General features: G+C 42.7%; 1 protein-coding gene across 3 annotated transcripts in view; it reads right to left on the bottom strand.

Moving 5' to 3' along the window:
• Positions 1–17,711, bottom strand: part of SORCS1 (sortilin related VPS10 domain containing receptor 1) — a 427,318-nt gene that overhangs the window by 129,758 nt on the left and 279,849 nt on the right. For all 3 annotated transcript variants that reach the window (XM_090056794.1, XM_090056795.1, XM_090056793.1), the window contains exon 5: positions 11,326–11,399. In XM_090056794.1, the coding sequence (XP_089912920.1) occupies positions 11,326–11,399 (74 nt within the window). The remainder of the gene's footprint in view (positions 1–11,325; positions 11,400–17,711) is intronic.

Here is a 17,711-nt window from a genome sequence, read left to right as displayed (position 1 = left end):
TTTCCTCTTGCAGGTGCTCTAGACAGAGGCCCTGGTAGTCATTTATAGGAAGAGTACGAAGTAAACCATATTTACACAGTGTGCTACTCATTAAATATACAGCAGAGAGGAACAGTGAAACCTTCCTGGCATGCATTCAGACAAGTTAAGTTCACAGCCAAGTTAACTAACTGCTTCATCCCTTGAGGCTTGCCCTTTGCAGGTGCATGCTGGCAAATTAGTTTCTTCGTCAAATGCTTGAAGAGGGTGGACCCTCTTGCGCCCGGAGTCAGAAGACCAGGCTCTGATGCTGAGTCACTGCAAGATCAGGTGCTGGAAACCCACCCACAGAGGCAGAGCCTACGTCTGCTGGTTCATACTGGAGGGCTGGGGAGCTGGAGCTACCAGAATATCACCCTCACTTAGGTGGAGTAAGACATACTGATATAGGCAAGTCGGTAGAGAACAAGAAGTGCAGACAAACCAAATGTGAATCTTCCTCCTCAACCTCTCACTCCTAAACTTTTTTGTCTCCAAATTACCATTCCTCAACTTCCAGGCATGGAAGACCAGATTCTAGGATGAGGGATTTAGAGCCGCAAGGCCAACTATCCATCTTAGGATAATACTGCAATCATTATTATACTCCTATTTGAGGCCAAGCTTGGTTCATGAGCTGGGTTCAGGAAGCTGTTACCTAGCTACATTACTGCTTTATAGGGGTTGATGGTGGGGAGGGGGTTATAGTTTGTGCTAAAATACCTAGAGTCACCTATCCACAAAGACAGGTGTCTTAATGCCTCCTCCTGTTGAGGAGGCAGTAGGGTCACAAATTGCTGTATGGAGCAAGGATCAGGAGACCTGGATTGACAGACCTGCTACTTATTTGCCAGGTGATCTTTGTCACTTCTCTCTGCCTGGTCTGTAAAGTGGAGACAGGCAGTAGCTTTGGATCTGGCCCTCTCAGAGTTAAATATCAAAGCAAATCCAGCCGGTTTGATCATCCTTCCCTCAGTAAATATGTGTTTTCCCTCCTTTGCCTCTCCTCAGTGGTGTGGATATGCCTTGCAAAACACAGCATGAATAAAGTCCTAAGTAACAGAGTAAACCGTAGGGGCTCCAGTAGACTGTTTGCATCTGGCAGGGGTTCGGTAGGGACTTGTGGGTACTAGAGGTTTTTTCACCTAACAATGAAATAACGTTGGGCTCTTCAATTACTCAACACTGCTGAGTGGAACAGATGCTGTCTGGGTCACATCAGGAGGCAAAGTTACACAGAGATCACTAACTTGCCCATGGAAGATGCCAAAGCCATGAATATTGCTCTCTGTGCATTTGGGCATGAAGTCCCCTTTGGTAGCACTGGCAACAAAACTTGCAAGGGGATGTAGAGAGATATTTTGCACTCGCCCTCAGTACCACAGCACCTGGCTGCACTGCTCACCCACCCCTGTGTGTCATTTGCCCATATGTTTCTTTTGCCCTGGAGACCCAGCCAGACTAAAAATATCAGCACTGGAAGAACAGCCTCTGCCCTGGGGCTCTGACCTTCATCTGACTTTCCTCCAAATCCAAAATCCAGTTGGAAACCGAATGTGTGTCATTAGCTTTGGCCAGTGGTTTCATGCAGGACCCCTCAAAAGCCATCATGAGTCCCTCTCGCACATACAAGTTCGATTCATGTATAAGTCACAGACTGCATCTATTTTTAATTATACTTTCTGTACAGTCCAAATCATCCGCTGTGGGTTTATGTTCTATCAAGCAAATGATTTTCTGGATGTGCTGTTCTAGTATGCTTTGATTGGCATCTTCCCTATCAGCCTCCGGCAGTTGCCCCACAGTGTTATAAAGGTCTTGTTCAGCAACGTGCGGTATCTTTTACAAACAATCCTGATTGCCACGCCAATTCAAATCAGCTCAGCCCACCTGTGTGTGCCTGCAGATTTCACCCAGCCTAAAGCTGGCGAAAGCTGTGAGGTGGTTTACCAGCCTACCTCCACCTGCTTGAGTATAATAGAGATTTTAAAAGCTGTTACCAGGCTTTTGATGCTGCTTTTCCTCTGATTTGCAGCTCCTCTGGGGATCTCTCTAATTAGCAGAATCAGGACCTTTTAAAATAAATTTGTTGCTGGCCTTCTAAAAAAATAAAACGCACTCAAAAATCTGCTCTGAAAGAGCAAAACCAGATCCAACTCTGTGGGTGTGTCTACATGTGCATTTAAATTTACTGCGCAGTAAGTTACTGTGCAATAAGCAGGAATAGGCTGGCATCTACATGTGCAGGTGCTAAAGAGCATTAACACTGTGTGTGGACAGACCTGGAACTAAAGTCAGTCCCAAGTGAGTCCACATACGCACAGTGTTATGGCACATTAAGGCACGTGCATTACAGAGCAGTAAATAATCAGGTGTAAATTTGATACCTGCATGATGCAGGTATCAAATTTATGCTCAAGTCAACATGACTCACCATATTTGCTGCACAGTACAGGTGTGCACATGCAGATTCAAGCACACGTGCAGATGCAGCTGTTTGTCTACGCACCATCCACTCACCTGTCTGCTTCTCTCCTTAGATCCATCCGTACCTGCATGTGCATTTTCTTTTATACTTTCTTCCCCCGTTCTACTCTCATTCTCTGACTTAGGTTAAAGTTAGACCCACAGGAAATGTCTCTGTTAGAGTCAAAACAAGCCCTACTTCCAAACCAAGTAACGCACAGGGATCCCTCTCTAAATCTCAGGCAGTCCATAATATTACGGCTATGCTACCTCTACTTGCACAAGAAGCTCTACCACATGAACTTATCATTGCATGCAGTCTTCTAATCTTTCTCTGAATCCAGTTCCAAACTGCCCCCGACATAGTTCAAACTCTCTGTGGACTCACAACATCCCACGATTAATCTCATTTCCACTTGTTTTTCTGCGCTCTTCCTCCTCTCTTCCAGTGTCTCCCTTCTCCCCATAGCCCCCTTGCGGAAATTCTCCACAGACCCCTCATCTTTCAGTCAGAGTGTTTTATCTCTCTGCTGCTGTTTCATTTATATAAAACTGTCTCACCTCCCTTGGGATGAGTCACTTTGTTACATAATCTGGCTTTGCCCTGACCTCCCTTTCCCTCTCATCCACATCTGCCAAACTTTCTGTAATTCTCTGCATTAAATCAAGACATCTCAAGAAACAAAAATGAGAGAGAGAGAGAGGTAGAGAGAGATCTGGAATTTAAGCAACCCTTCAATTCAGGTGGTACTTGGAGCAGAAATTCAGGCCATCTATTCTGAAAAGAGGGGCGGTTTGTGAAATTGGGATACAAACTGGGGTAAAATCACTAGAAGATAAATACTAAAATACAAGTTAGGGATCAGGGCCTATGAAAAGATGTGTAAGTGGAGGCCAGGTACATAAAAGGAACAGAGAATACAGTTTGGCCGTTGTGGGGAGTACTTAACCTTGAATTAATTGATCTTGCAAACGTGTTGATTGTGTCAAAATAGCACCTGCAACCGTGAAACATTGAGATCCTCCCATAACTTAGCTTGCTACTCATGCTGGGTAAGCTCTCTCCCCAGTTCCCACTCTTCTTGATGCATTTAACCACCCATTATACCCCAACACTATTCCTTCCTGAGCATCTTCAGGGCTGTTTCATCTTCTTCCCATTCCTGAACCTTTCTCTTCCTGTGTTATGAGGAAGCACCATGGACATGGCCACTCAGATCTGCATTTCATAGAAGCACAGAATTATAAAAAGTGAGGGTTGGAAGGGACCTCAGGAGGTAACATCTAGCCCAACCCCCTGCTCAAAGCAGGACTGGCCCCAACTAGGTCATCCCATTTCCTATACTGACTTACTGAAACTTGGTCACCAAGCCCCACTAGTTCCAATTTGACCTTTTGTGCTATGTTGGGTTTTTTTCCTCCTCTTTCTCCCTGAAAGAAATGTTGACTATATATATTACAAATTTCTTTCCAGCAAAATATTCAGAACCAAAACATTGCAGTCAGAAACCAAAGCCTTTTGACACAACATAGCACTGCAGGTGCTTTATGCTGCCAGCCTTCTAATTTAGGCCGAGCTCTCTGATAGGGCCATATTTCCATACTGCATCACTTTCTCCTTTCTATGTGAAGGGAGGCAACATTATAAGAAGAGTCCCCAGGTGTGGTGAGATTTAGGTTCTTAGATAATCTGAGCTTCTTAGATAGAATCATGAATTTATCCCTAGAACAGTCATGAAATATAGGAGTATCCGCCCTCTTTGGCTCTGGTTTTGCAGATAAGAAATTCCCAACCCTCCCCTTCTTCTCTGGGTCTGAGTTCTTCTGTGCCTCCCCGCTACCTGATATCTTTCTCTCTGGGGTGACATTACAATCCTTTCCACAACAAGCAGCCTGGATGTCAGAATATGACTTATAGCTGCCGGTGGAAGCATGAAAACGGGGAACAGATGAGCCCCGAAGAAAAAAGGATCCCACTTTCATGCTAATGACTCCTCCTAATGAAAGAGAAGACGCAGGAATACAGAACGCGTATGATCTACAAGCAGCCAAATTGTCTCTAAAGAAAATCTGCTGATGTCTCCTGTAAAACTTGGAGAACACTTTCTATTTAAAGTTGTTTTTCTGTGGTTTAAATTCCGCAGGGGGCTTTCGTGTAGCAGCTGAAAATAAGAAAAAAAAGGAAATTCTCTTGGAAATGTATATAAAAAAAGGCAGAGGGAAACATGGCAGTGGGTTGTTTTTCTGACTGTATTTGCAGACAGAACCATGTCTACTGGAAAATTAGCAGATCCTAGAGTAGACAAAGTGTCCAGGGACTATTTCAGTGAGGGGAGCAGCAGGGCCAAATGGCAATTAAACATACACTGGTCAGCAATTCAGAATTTCAGCCTTGCACTTGTCAGCCACTCAGTGCTTTACAAGCCCATAAAGACTCCCGAGGGTTTCCTTGCTTGTCAAAGAAACCCCAAGGTTTAAATAAATGTAACCTCAAGAGGGCCTAAGGCCGTGGACGAGATTCCGTGTTGTGCCTTGCACACTAAAAGGAGGAGGTGAGCAAAGTGGATTTAAGCTGCTGTTGTACCCCGCCACTCCTGGAGTATTTCAGGGGTGGAAGAGACCCTAGCACAAGTCTGACAGCCCCTCTGTTAGGATGCATCTCTGGTCACCCCTGAGAGACAAGCATCACTCACATGCTCCCACTCTGCCAAACTCAAGCCTAGGAAGTTATTGGTAGAAATGGCTTACAGGGGTCTGGGTGCATGTCCCACTGCTGTTCTGTCTCACCAGAGTCTCAGAGCAGTGCTCTGCCATGTGCTCAGGACTGTGCTAAGCTGTTTGCACCGCCTGAGCACCAAACATGCAGAGTAGGAACGAGTGGGTAGGGCTTATTTCTCAGTGGGGTCCCAATCTCCAGAGGAGGTATCTAATGAAGTCAACCCTCTACTTACACAAGTTGATGCTACACATTTAGATTTAGTTATTCTATAAGGTGCAAATCTTATAGAGGGAACCTGGTTTTTAATATGGGCAAGATGGGACCCTGCTTTGGAGATGTTCCTGTCTGATCTACCCCTGTCCTTGGCTCACTTCCTCAACTGAGCTCCAGTGGAGTCTTTGGATTATCACTTTACAGCTGTCTTCCACTGGGCCTGCACAGGGAGATGTTCCCCAAGTCAAAATCAGGGTGGTCAGAGCCCATTGATGGGTCTCCAACCCTCCAACCCCAAGCAAAGTAACAGGAGCTGGAGTGAGGGTCTCACCCAAGCTTTTCCTTAGGAAAGGCCTGTTACTTTGGAAAGCCCGCTCTCAAAGCTCACTTCTAATGAAGCGTGACTGTAAAAACCACTTTGTGGGTTTCCAAGCTGATTGTAAAATGCTGATTTTCAAATCCCGTCTGCTCAGGTTACCAATAATTATTAAAATCATATAATCCTGTCAGCTCTGCATAGACAACCTGAGAGTCCAGCTACTCCACTTTACCAGACTTAAATCTTCAACCAGACAAATTTCCAGTTCACCAATTCTAATTCTCCATTACCTTTTCCCTTCCGAATGAATTGCACCAGTGCAAAGTGGGTTTCCAATGCTACTGTTTTGATTCAGCAGAGGTTTGTACCTGCTCTGCGTTGGAATCAATGGCTGCACGTATATGTGAACCAATTTATTTATTTAGCAATATGCAGTTTCAGAAGATTGTTTCACCCATCTTAAGCCAATGTCATCATCAGTGTGAAGAGACCAAAGGCCACCAGACAGCATTGTAAATGGACACAAATCAACAATGTGGAACAGGTTTGACCTTGTCCACAAGGGCATTTGTTGTCATTGCAAACGCCCCACTGGTTTAAGTTTGAGGCACAGTGACCCTGTCCAGTTCAAAAATGGTTGATAAATGCCCAATAACAGCGTGACCAGTTAAATCCTGGTTGACTGACCGTAGGGTCAGAGATGATGTGGTGATGGATTGGTGCTTGTGCTGATCATTCTTCATGCCATCGAGTAAATAAGGAAAAGTCAAAGGATTTTAAAAGGGTGTCTTAAGGGGAGCCAAGCTGTTGGGAGGTGGAATATGTCCCAGTGCACTGGCAGCATAGGATTATCATAGAGTTCAGCTAGTCAGTTTACTTCAGCATTTGTGCAGCAGAGATGAGGAGGAGCACTGTTACTGAGGGCTGGCAGCTCTGGGAGTGGAGTGGGGTACAATATGCCTGATACAAGATGAACTGTAACATGCAATCAGGTGTCCACTAGTTTGCTGTGCAATGAACAAGCTCATACAGGGGCACAATATTCTGCACCTGAATCACAGAGTGGATATATCTACATGAGCATTATTGTGCTGTAGTTACTGCGCATTAAGTTTATCACCTGTAATAACAGGTACTGATCCAATGCACAGTAGCACCATTTTAGTGGTAGTAATGCACAGTAGACTGAGCATTAGCACAGCTTTTGCCATGATGAGCTAATGTGCAGTAGAGTTAGTCTACTACACATTTAGTGTCTCATGTAGAACCCAGTGAGAACCAAGAAAGAAACCGGTCTAATGTCTTGACATACTCAGCTCGATTACATACATGCAAGCCATATTTTTTCTAGTAGTATGCCAGAACTCCAGGGACAAAATTTGGCCATATATTTGGAACCTAGCGAGCAATTCTCACCAAGATGACAATGGATGAACCAGAATAAAAGTTGGCTTCTTCTTCCTTTATGTTATTTTTAGGAGGACAATGGAAACAGAATTGAAGTAGCAGTAGGCAACCGTTGATCCTTCTGGATCATAATGTGTGCATAAGAGGTCACCAAGATCTTTGATGTGTATGCTTAAGTATGAGTATAAAGGAACGGAGGTTGCCCATACCTTCCACCCCCACTTTAGACCATTGAGAAAGTAGCCAAAGGCCAAACCAAGTCCAGACATGGTACCTCTATGGCTGTAGTTATATGTGCATGCAGGAATCAACCCCAGGTCTCACGCACAGCAGGCAACGATTCTACTGCTGGACCACAACAGCAGGTATAGCTTAAATACACTAACGTATACTGGGGCATCTCTTTCCCCATGAGACTAAGGGCTTGAGGCTTCTTCTGTAGTTTGCAATTGTGAAGAGATTGGTGGGTGTTTGGAGTTTTATTTATTCTCTTTGTTATTCAAAAGCTTCTGGTGCCTTTGAAATTCCTGGTTTTCACTCTCTCATCTACTAGGCTCCCAAAGGAGGCCTTCAAGGTTTGAGTTCTGCAGAAAGGAAAATTCATCATTATCATCATTATTCTTAATGCAGGTGTCCATCAGCTCAATATATGATAAACCACTCTAGTGACTAATGATGGAAAGACTTCAAAAGGCTTGGAGTGCAGACAGATAATAAGCATCCAAGAATGTGTATGTTCATTCAAGTGCTCTGAACCTCTTGAACTTGTACAATTCAGGCTATCTTCCAAGATTCTCAGTGCTTTCTGATATTGTCAGGCCAGAAATACCAAGGGTAAAGAAGGTTTTGTGATATTTTGGAGTCTTCTAATTGTGTCTGGAAGCTAGAAGGGCAAGGATGTGTGAAAATACAACAATAAAATAGGAAATACTAAGTCGAGATTGCAATATTTTCAGCAAGGTCAAGTTTCTAGGAAAGAAGAAACTTCTCTAAGGGGCCAAATTCAGAGGTAAGGTGTAAGGCAGTACAAATTATATCCCTCAGACTGGATTTTGCTTTAGAGTTATTACCTCCATATTGAACAGATGGCTTTATTTTAGATTATGCACTTTGCAAACCAGGTACATAAGGCGAGGTTCTTTGGGTAGATGTGATATCTTTTATTAGACTACCTAAATAGTTGGAAAAATGTTCTTTGCAAGCTTTTGGGCACAAACACCTTTCTTCAGGCATTGGGAGACTGCTGGTATTACATGTTCTCCAAAGTAGAAAAAAAGCTAACCTACAACAAGAAGTCTCTGAAAATGCAAATAGCTTTGCAGGGTAGGTAACAAGTTCACGGAAAGTACAAGAGAGGAAGGAAGGAGGAACCAGAACAAGGGAAAGAGGGAATATAAATGGAAGAAAGGAAAGAAAAAAATGAAGAGCAATTTTATAATATTTCCAAGGTTGGTGTGGTAGTATTTTTTATTTACTCACAACATGGATTCATAGGCAATGGGCCAGGAAGTTTGAAAATCACTGCTCTACATTTAAATTGGTGTAACTGAGAGAATAGACTGACCCTCATATAATAGTTTAAGCTTCTCCTTGATTTTTTTATCTGGAATATCACACAGGCAGGAAAGCACAAAGGTTTACTGCTCTAAGGTACGTTTACACCGAGGTTCATGTAATGCTAATTGCCTGTTGAGAGAAGGTGAGTAGATAGTTAGGAATAAGCATTTTCCTGTCAGTGCTATTACAATGCATTCTGTTGGGTAGGCAATGTATTGTTATGGAAAGCAGGTGCAGCAAAACCTGCCTGAGATTATCATCATGTAAGGAGGCATTTGTGTAACAATAGCACTCTGTAAATAAGTGGCAGATGAATCTAAAACAGTTATGAATCAAAATTATGCTGAACAAAACTGCTGGAGATGAGCAATCTCAGATTTTGGGAAAGTCTGGACCTAAGTTGCAAAAGTAAGCAACAGAGAAATCTGCGACTCTATGCCAGATCCTACCCCAGGCAAGACCATTCATTAAAGAGATTGTGATACATTCCAATAATATGGTAAGGTGTGGGGTAGGGGATGCTACAAAAATACCTCAGATGGACAGATCCATGAAATCAGGGAAGGCAAGGCTCCAACTCCAAATTCAAACTCCTGTCTACATCAGAGCTTTAGTAAACTCTCTCCCAGCTAGATAGTTGGTACCATAAAAGATATCAGCAAAAAAATCCTTACCTCTTGCATACTTCCTGGACTCTCAGGCTAAGAACAGATAATCAAAAAGCCTGGGGCTGAATTGATTCAGTCTCCACGAGTTAGTCTAAGCTGCATAGTTTGAACAGAAAAGCAAGTGAACAGATGTTCACTTTTGATTCTGGAAATGCAGCCACATGCCTGCAGTGGCCAGGACCAGAAGACAGGGGACACTACAGCACACCTCCCTGCTCTACTGGAGCAGACAGCTTGAGCCGAGGTTAGCCCACCCATTCTGCAAGGTGGGGTTTGCAGGGAAGGTGAAAAGCATCCTGGGATGCTGAGGGACTATGAGTTAACTTGAATCTGGCGGGGATCTGGGACAGAAATTTAAAAAAAACAGTTTAACCCAATTCAGTGAAGTCTGATAGTACATCCATCCAGGTTTATCTTCAACTGCTTTGGGCCATTTTGAAAGCAGTTTATGTGCACTGAACTTCTGTTGTTTTACAGCTCTGAACCAGTTTCTGATACCTCATCTTGGTCTATGTGTCATTCCTGTCCCCAGTCCCACAGTTATAACACTCTTCCAGCCATATTGCATTAAACTGCAAATATTGCTCCCAAATATATACAGATACCTTTGGCCTTGAAATGGAACTAGAATCTCAGAGCAGGTGATTAACAGCTCACAACAGTGTTTAACAGTGATTTACAATAGGAAGTGAAGAAGGCTGTGTGGATAGTATAAGACAACATTGGTTTGAACCAACGATAACCCAAGCTCAAACTATAGGTTTTCCCCACTGGAGCTAAAAGACCCTGGGTGAAATCCTGGCCTCAGAAGTCAATAGCAAAAGTTGGACCTCTACACTTGATGCTCTACTCAGCCCTCACTGAAATGACCAGGCTTAATTTGAAAGCTCGTGTCTCTCTTTATTAGGCTACCCTGAGCTTGTGGCATGCCTACAGAGAAATATGGGAATTCAACCAAAGATATGCAGCCTTGCTCCCACCTCTTATACATTAGTTGGTTGCACCTTACGAAACATTTCTCTGCTAGCAAGTATTATTTACAAATATCATCTGCCTAAGTTAGCAAATGGGCCGTGTTCTAATAAGAGGTTATTTTAGCAAACACCATCCAAGATTTGCCCTTCTGTCCTGTCTTGTCAGATGTCTTCAAGATCAGTTCACTCCTTTATCTGTTTTTTCTTTGCCGATAAGCATCACTTGGTTATTCAAGTCCCAATGTGTGACCCACCTTGCTCAGGCCAACAATAACACTGATTACAATGAGTCTAGGATGTCATGCTATGCCCCCAACTGGGAGCAGCAACAAACCAATATGTGTTGGGAACAAAAGGAGAAACATATCCTTTGAACTGTGAATTACAATAACACTGCAGGTGGACATCACTCTTTCCAGCAGTGTTCTCTCTTCTAGAATAGATGCTCAGACTAAGGAGATGGGATAAAATACTTCCTGGTATGCTAGCATTTCTTATTTTTCAGGCATGTCCAAGAGCCTCACTTGCAGACTAGGACCTCAATCTTCTAGGTGCCATACAGCGCAAAAAAAAAAAAAAAAAAAAGATCCTGCCCCAAAGATGATCCTACCCATTTACCTCAGTACAAAGATTGAGGAGCAACAGGTTTGATTGAGTGCTGGCATAGACAAAGACCCTGCTAAACAAAACCATTTCTGGGATGATCTAGCTGGGGATGGTCCTACTTTGAACTGGAAGCTGGACTAGATGCAACTGCCTGAGGTCCTTTCCAACCCTCATTTTCTATGATTATTGGCCTCTGTCGGCTGTTCTTCGTCAGCTCCAAAACCTTCATTTGGAAGCAGTGCTCAGAATAGTGTGTGTGACTGTGAGTGTATGTGTGCATGACAGCAAGTATGTGAGCAAGTATGTGAGCACGAGTGCAAATGTGTGTGACACAGAGAGATAGAGAGAGAGAAATGGATAATGGTGCTTCGCTCTTACCAGTAGAACCTATTTGGTGCAACTCCCTCGTGGAGAAGCTGCCATCTCCTGCCAAACTCCACTGAACTGTGTAACTGGAAAGAAAGAGAGAAACAAACAAGAATCAAATCGATGCTTGAGGATAAAACATAGGCAACAGCGGAACTGGACCACAGCCCATTTGGCTATTGAGAGGCATCCTGGTTTCCAGTGCTCTTGGGCACTGCCTCATGGAGGGGGTCCAAGTGAATAGCAGGGCTTACACTGCAGTAGGTGACATTGTCCAGGCCCTTCCATGGCTTTAGAACAGCTGTGGGAAGGGATGTGCTGCCCTGGGTGTCAGGAACTGTAAAGGCCACACAAAAGACAGCATGCAGACGTAGAACCAAGCTCTTGACTCAGCAACAAGGTACGGGTAGATGATACCACCTCTGCGGGTTCAGGGAAATGGTTGCGAGAGAGGATCCACTGTCCACATATGTGCATTTGCTGGGAACCCCTTGTTAAAAGGGTGCAGAATGTCACAGTCACTACCAAAGCATATGGGCTATAGCAAAGTTGCACAAGTGCCCTGATTCCCCACTGGTGAAGACGCAACACCAAGATCTCCCATTGCACAACAGGATTGTTGCAGAAGGAAGACAGCCCATTTCCTCTCAATCCATCTGAGATGTCGAGATATGTGAATTATTCTCATCTAACTTTATAACACACCTTTGGGGGATTTCAGGAGCATGAACTTTATGCAAGTACTGTTGTCCTCTCCTGCATACAGTGTTTTTGCTACACTGGAATAAAGAGACAGCTATATACCAGTTTGAAATGCTCTCAACTTTTAGTAGGAGGTGGAATAACCTCTATTATCACTGGATGCTCATGGACATTCAAGCACAAGAGGCCAATGATTTTCAGAAGAAAAAATACACAAGCTAAAGGAAATTTAGGTTAGATATGGGGAAACAATGTCTTTTAACAATACAGTTGGTTACCAGCCACTGGAATGGGTTACTTAGGGAGGTTCGGGAGTCTCTGTCATTGGAGGTTTCTAAGAAATGGTTAGACAAATGCCTGCCCATGAATGCTCTAGATCTACTCAGTCCTGCCTTGGAACAGAAGACGGACCGGATAACCTCTTGAGATGCCTTCTACACTTCTGTCATGAAGACAATTGCATACACTATCTAATCCCTGGTGATTTTGTATGGACAGAGCGCATCTACACAAGACATTAAATACGCAGTAGACTAATTCTACGGTGCATTAGCACGTCACAGCAATAGCCATGCTAATGCGCTAATGCATCATAGAACTAGTCACTAATTCTAATGCATAACTTAGCGCATTGTCACTAAAAAAGTGTGCGCTGGCACCACTGTGCAGTAGCTTCAGTTACTGTGTATTTAGTATTTACTGTTATTACAGGTACGAAACTTAATGCGCAGTAATTACAGTGCATTAATGCACATGTAGATGCACCCATATAGTTGCAAATGGTTACAGTGATATGTAACTCTTTGTCTGCTGTTATCAGATAATAAAACTTTAAGGGGTGGGGAGGAAGGAATGTTCCATTTTTACTTTCATCCTGAATGTATGCTTATGATGTGTGCTGAATTTACAGAGAAGGTAGTTACCTATGTTAGTCTGAAGTCAGTCAGAAGGCGGGGCAGCTATGTACCATTATAGACTTTCTAAGATTAAAATGTGTGTGTATGTGCGTGTGTGCATGTACACAGGCACATATATACATATACATACACGTATGTATTTGTGTGTGTGTGTGGCAGAGAGAGACAGCACAAGTTTTTGTGAACCCAAGTTCTCATCATCAGATGCTGTGAAGGGACACCATAGAGCAGAGTGTAAAGTGGAGTGAGTGATTCGAATACAAACCAGGAGGGAGTGGGAAGGCAGAGGGGGAGCGCTGTTAGAGGCAAACAAGCAAAGACCTCATAGGAACAAAGGGGTCAAAAAACTAATCTGGTAATGGGATAAGAATCTGTGGTCCCTGTTTAAACCATACTTAACACAGTCCAGTTGATGGCGGATTTCTTGTTCCAAAATCTGCTGTTGAAACGGGTGTTTAAAATGTTTCTGCCTGAGAACAGCAATCCCGATGTCAGCAATAGCGTGTCCAGGGGAGGTTGAACTGTTCTGCCACAGGCTCGTGTGTCTTTCTGTAACTGAATTTCCAGCCACAGGCCATGGGTAAGTTTGATGACCTTTCTCCAGCCTCAGAAGCTGCAGTGACACTTACCTCACTAAATGCTTCAATTGCCTATCACCTGGACTTAATTCAAATGTGGGGCTGAAGACCTGAGCATTTACACACCGGGGGACTTGACCCAGTTCAGCAATGGATAGCACATAGGTCCCCAATCCTCCACCAGGCAATGCGTTCCAAGTACTAGCATCCTAAAGAAAATTTCCACCAAAAAGTTTAGAGCAGACAACACTGGTTTCCCATAACTGACCCTGGAGATACTCATATTTGGACTCACTGCTTACCAGATGGTTCATTATTAATCTGTACTCTGAAAGCTTTGGTTTCTCAAATGTACTGCTTTGCTTCTCTGGCAAACAGCATGACACCTTCCCCTTGTGCCGTTACACAAAAAACCTTCCAGTAAGTCAATCATTCTATTTTTTAAAAATCCTGCTAAAAATCAAACCAGACTGAGAAAGGTCAATGCAAGGAGCATGCTTGGGTTATTGCAAACATGTTGATGTGACCCAGAGGAACAAGAAATAAATGCTCTTTTTTATCACATTTTTAAAAACAGTTGCTGTCCTTAAATGTAATTCTTGGAAGGGCAACTGAAGGGAGGATGGGCAAGTCTATCTGCCTTGGTTTTGGTTGTTTAACATTAGCTTTTCCATATGGAAACTTTGAGAGATGCGAGATGGAGCAGTACTTTTTTTCTGGCAGTTGAGCTCTCTTTCACTGGCTTCACATAATCACTAGGTAGTATTTGATGGTCTTCCTCTTCCAGCTTAGCCTGAGGAGCAGGCTGAGTATTTTTTCATTTTATGATGCTATTTCAGGGCAATCAACAAACATTATTTGATATCAAATAAAGACAATTCTGAACCCTTCCTGCCTCCTCCATGGATAAGTCATTATTAAAATAACAGAGGCAAAAGCACTGCAAGTGGGACTCTCTTTTTTTGGTACTAAGGAGGCCAGGAGATGATGACTCTTTTGAGTGGTTCGAAAGATGCTCTACATATAGCACTGGGAGTTAAGATACCCGAGTTGTATTCTGATCTCTTCCATAGATCCCTTACACAAGTTTGGGCCATTCACAAACTGATGGGTGTGAATACCAGAGGTCTGTGCCCTGGGCAACAGCAGTGCAGGGGCCCAGGCAGCTGCGAGTGACAGTAGTCATGTCTGGGCTAGCAGCAGCTACCATGCTAGTGCCCTCTCTAAGTGGGCACCCGGCGTCCAGACTGCCTGTGCCCTGTGAGGCTACTACATGAACTCGTAATGTCAGAGTTCCTTATTTTAGCGTCAGGGTTGACCATACCTCCAGGCGACATCAAGAAGACAAACGCATCGATGGTATCTATTTAAAAAATAGTGAATCTTGCAAAATCTTTCGAAACATACTTGGGTGGGGGAAAAAACAGATTATTTTACTTCTTTTTTCCCTTTTTCTATTCCTTTTTAATATCAAGATTGGAAAAAAAAATATGAGGAAGAAATGGGTGGGGGGAAGAGAAGCAAGAATATAAGGGGAAAAAAGAAAGAAAGAACAGGGATTGCCATTTCAAAGACTGTCCATATTTTTCACTTTTTATGTCATTTGCTTGAAAACTGGAAGATCTGAAATGCATATGATAAAGCATCTTCATTTGAGAAAAGAAAAGATAGAAAGAGCCTCTCTCAAAATGAGTTTTGCAATATATTGTTTTGAAATTTAAAAATTGCAAAAGTTGAACACGTTATCTTTTGTCAAATGACATTTCAAACGCACGTTTTCCAGCTGAATGCTTTGAGACCCTGTAATAATGACAGCTAACAAAGTTCAGGCCATTATTTTCGCAAAGCAGATTTTTTCGTACCTATGACAAGTCCATCAAGAACCGCGTCTTAAGAATTGCTGCACAGAGGGTATTGTCAAAGGTGCGTATTTGCAACTGAAGCGGGATTGCAAACCAAGAGTCAGACATAAGGTTTTGTCAAATCCTCCTGCTACTCCCAATGTTTTTTTTCCCCTTTTCCCTTGTGCCTGTAGTAATAAATCTGGTACGTGTAACACGTTAACTAGTTAATTTAATTCAGATCATTTGACAGCCAAGTTTCCTTTAATTAAGGAGAGGAATCAAAGCACCTTAACCAATGGCCTTGTGTTTCATTCCCTTATGCAAGTCGAGTGTCGGTTTTTCACAGAGAAAGAGACCCTACATGATAAAATGTGACAACCTAAAGTAGCACCACCCAAGAAAGCTTTCTTTTCATCTTTGCCCTTCAAAAGAAAGAAAGAACTATTTAGTGGCTAAGTTTGACTTTCACCAGACATGATATTGTGATTACTTCTCTCCTCAGATGGTAGTTATAGTGTTTGTCTGGAAAAAAAACTGTTCAGCCTCTTCTTCGTTGTAATAAAAACTCTCTCTCAGGACTTCTCATGAAAATCTCATCCTCATAGTCTCTTAAGAAAGGAGATTTCATTTTCTTTGGTAAGCATTTAATTTTGACTGATAATTTAGTATTAAACAAAAATGAGTCAATGTTGTTAGATTTTTTTCTAGACACAAATAGAAAAAGAACTGTTTACACCCGCCCATTGTAATGTAATTTTCTCTCTGAGGGCCAAATCTTCACTGTTGTTATTTTGTTCCTACTCAGACAATATTGCTAATGAGCGAGTCCTTAAGAAAAAGGAAGAAATGATTTCCCAGTCAATGTGGTTGCATCCTAGCTAGATAATTATATGCCCTTCATCAACTTACTACATGAACATTTCACAATCCTACTCATTTTTTTTCTTCAGAAAACCCCCATGCAGCACAGAGAGCTATCACATCCACTTGCTGTGTATCAGGCACTGAATGTTAGATGACTTCTCAACCCCTGATTTGTAGAATTATTTCCCTATTCTTGCCCAAAATTTTAAAATTTTCCAATTAATCCTGGATTTAAAATGCCTGAATCTGGAGCCTACACCCAATTCATCACTCTGCCTGTCTAAACCAGTTATTATTAACCAGAGTGATGTGATACTTTGGGATACTGTGAAATCCTTCTGAGCCTGCTGTAAGGTACTGCATAATATTAGTACTGTTAGGTGTGCAAACACCTACACGTGATTCACAAAATAAACCCAGAGATTAATCCCAGATTTAACACAGAAATAGGAATCCGTAGCGTCGTGGTCTTTTTCTCTAGGTAACCGAAGACTTGTAAAGAGTAAAAACTTAATGCTGGTATTATCTGAGTAGTAGGGATGAGTCTAACAGAGGGATGGCATGACTCTATAAAGGTTGAATATTAGGCCGCCTGTACACAAGCGCGGAGGCTGCTCTGGCGTGCTGGAATTTCAGGGTGTTGGAGGAGACTCAATTAATTAACTGAAAGTGGCCTCCGTGCTTGTGTACAGGCAACCTAATATTCAGCCTAGTCCTCACCCTTACCCGCAACCTCAGTCTTCACCCTAATATTCAGTTAGCTCTCAACCAAGTCATTGAGTCTGCTAGACTGCGGCAATTACCACGCTTGAGCAGCCTCCTGCACCTTGTGTACCAACGTCCCCGCACTTAGAAATAGCGTCAGGAGCACTTAAAATCAAGTTCATCAAACAAGTTTTAGTTCAAGTGCTCCTCCTGCCATTTGTAAGCGGGGGGATGCTGCTACGTGAGATGCGGCGGTGCTTTAATTGAAGCGCTGTCCCCCTTCCCCACCCCCGGAGCACATGAAAAAGTGCACTTAGACACTGCAGCTCACTTCCATTCTCAACTTTTTTTTTTCATGTTTATCTCTTTTGATTCCTGACCCAGAAATAGACAAGCGTTATACAGAGCTACCCCTAATGCACAGAAAATTAGGCCAGACACAAAATAATTCTCCTATTAATGCCAAATTATCTGGATGGTTTCATTGGCAACTGTGGCACGTCTCAGCTGCAATTCAACTATTAAATCACATTCAAATTTGTCTAATAGTTTTTATGTGTTCAAATAAGATTCATGCTTTAAGTACCTTGTTTGCCTGGGCTGTGTAGGCAAGTGTCTCAGTTGGGGAAAATCACGATAGCTCCACTAGCTTAACGGAACTAAACCAAATTACCAGGTGAGGCTCTGCCCCCGTATTCAATTTATCTGTTATCCTACTGGTTTTGTATTTTTGTTTATTGGCCTATAAATGTTAAAGTCTCAACAACAAATATTTCACAAAAGGCATT

Source organism: Crocodylus siamensis, chromosome 7 (assembly GCF_052110815.1).
Source record: "Crocodylus siamensis isolate JL-2025a chromosome 7, ASM5211081v1, whole genome shotgun sequence".
NCBI lineage: Eukaryota > Metazoa > Chordata > Crocodylia > Crocodylidae > Crocodylus > Crocodylus siamensis.
This window is presented reverse-complemented; position numbering and strand designations above follow the sequence as displayed.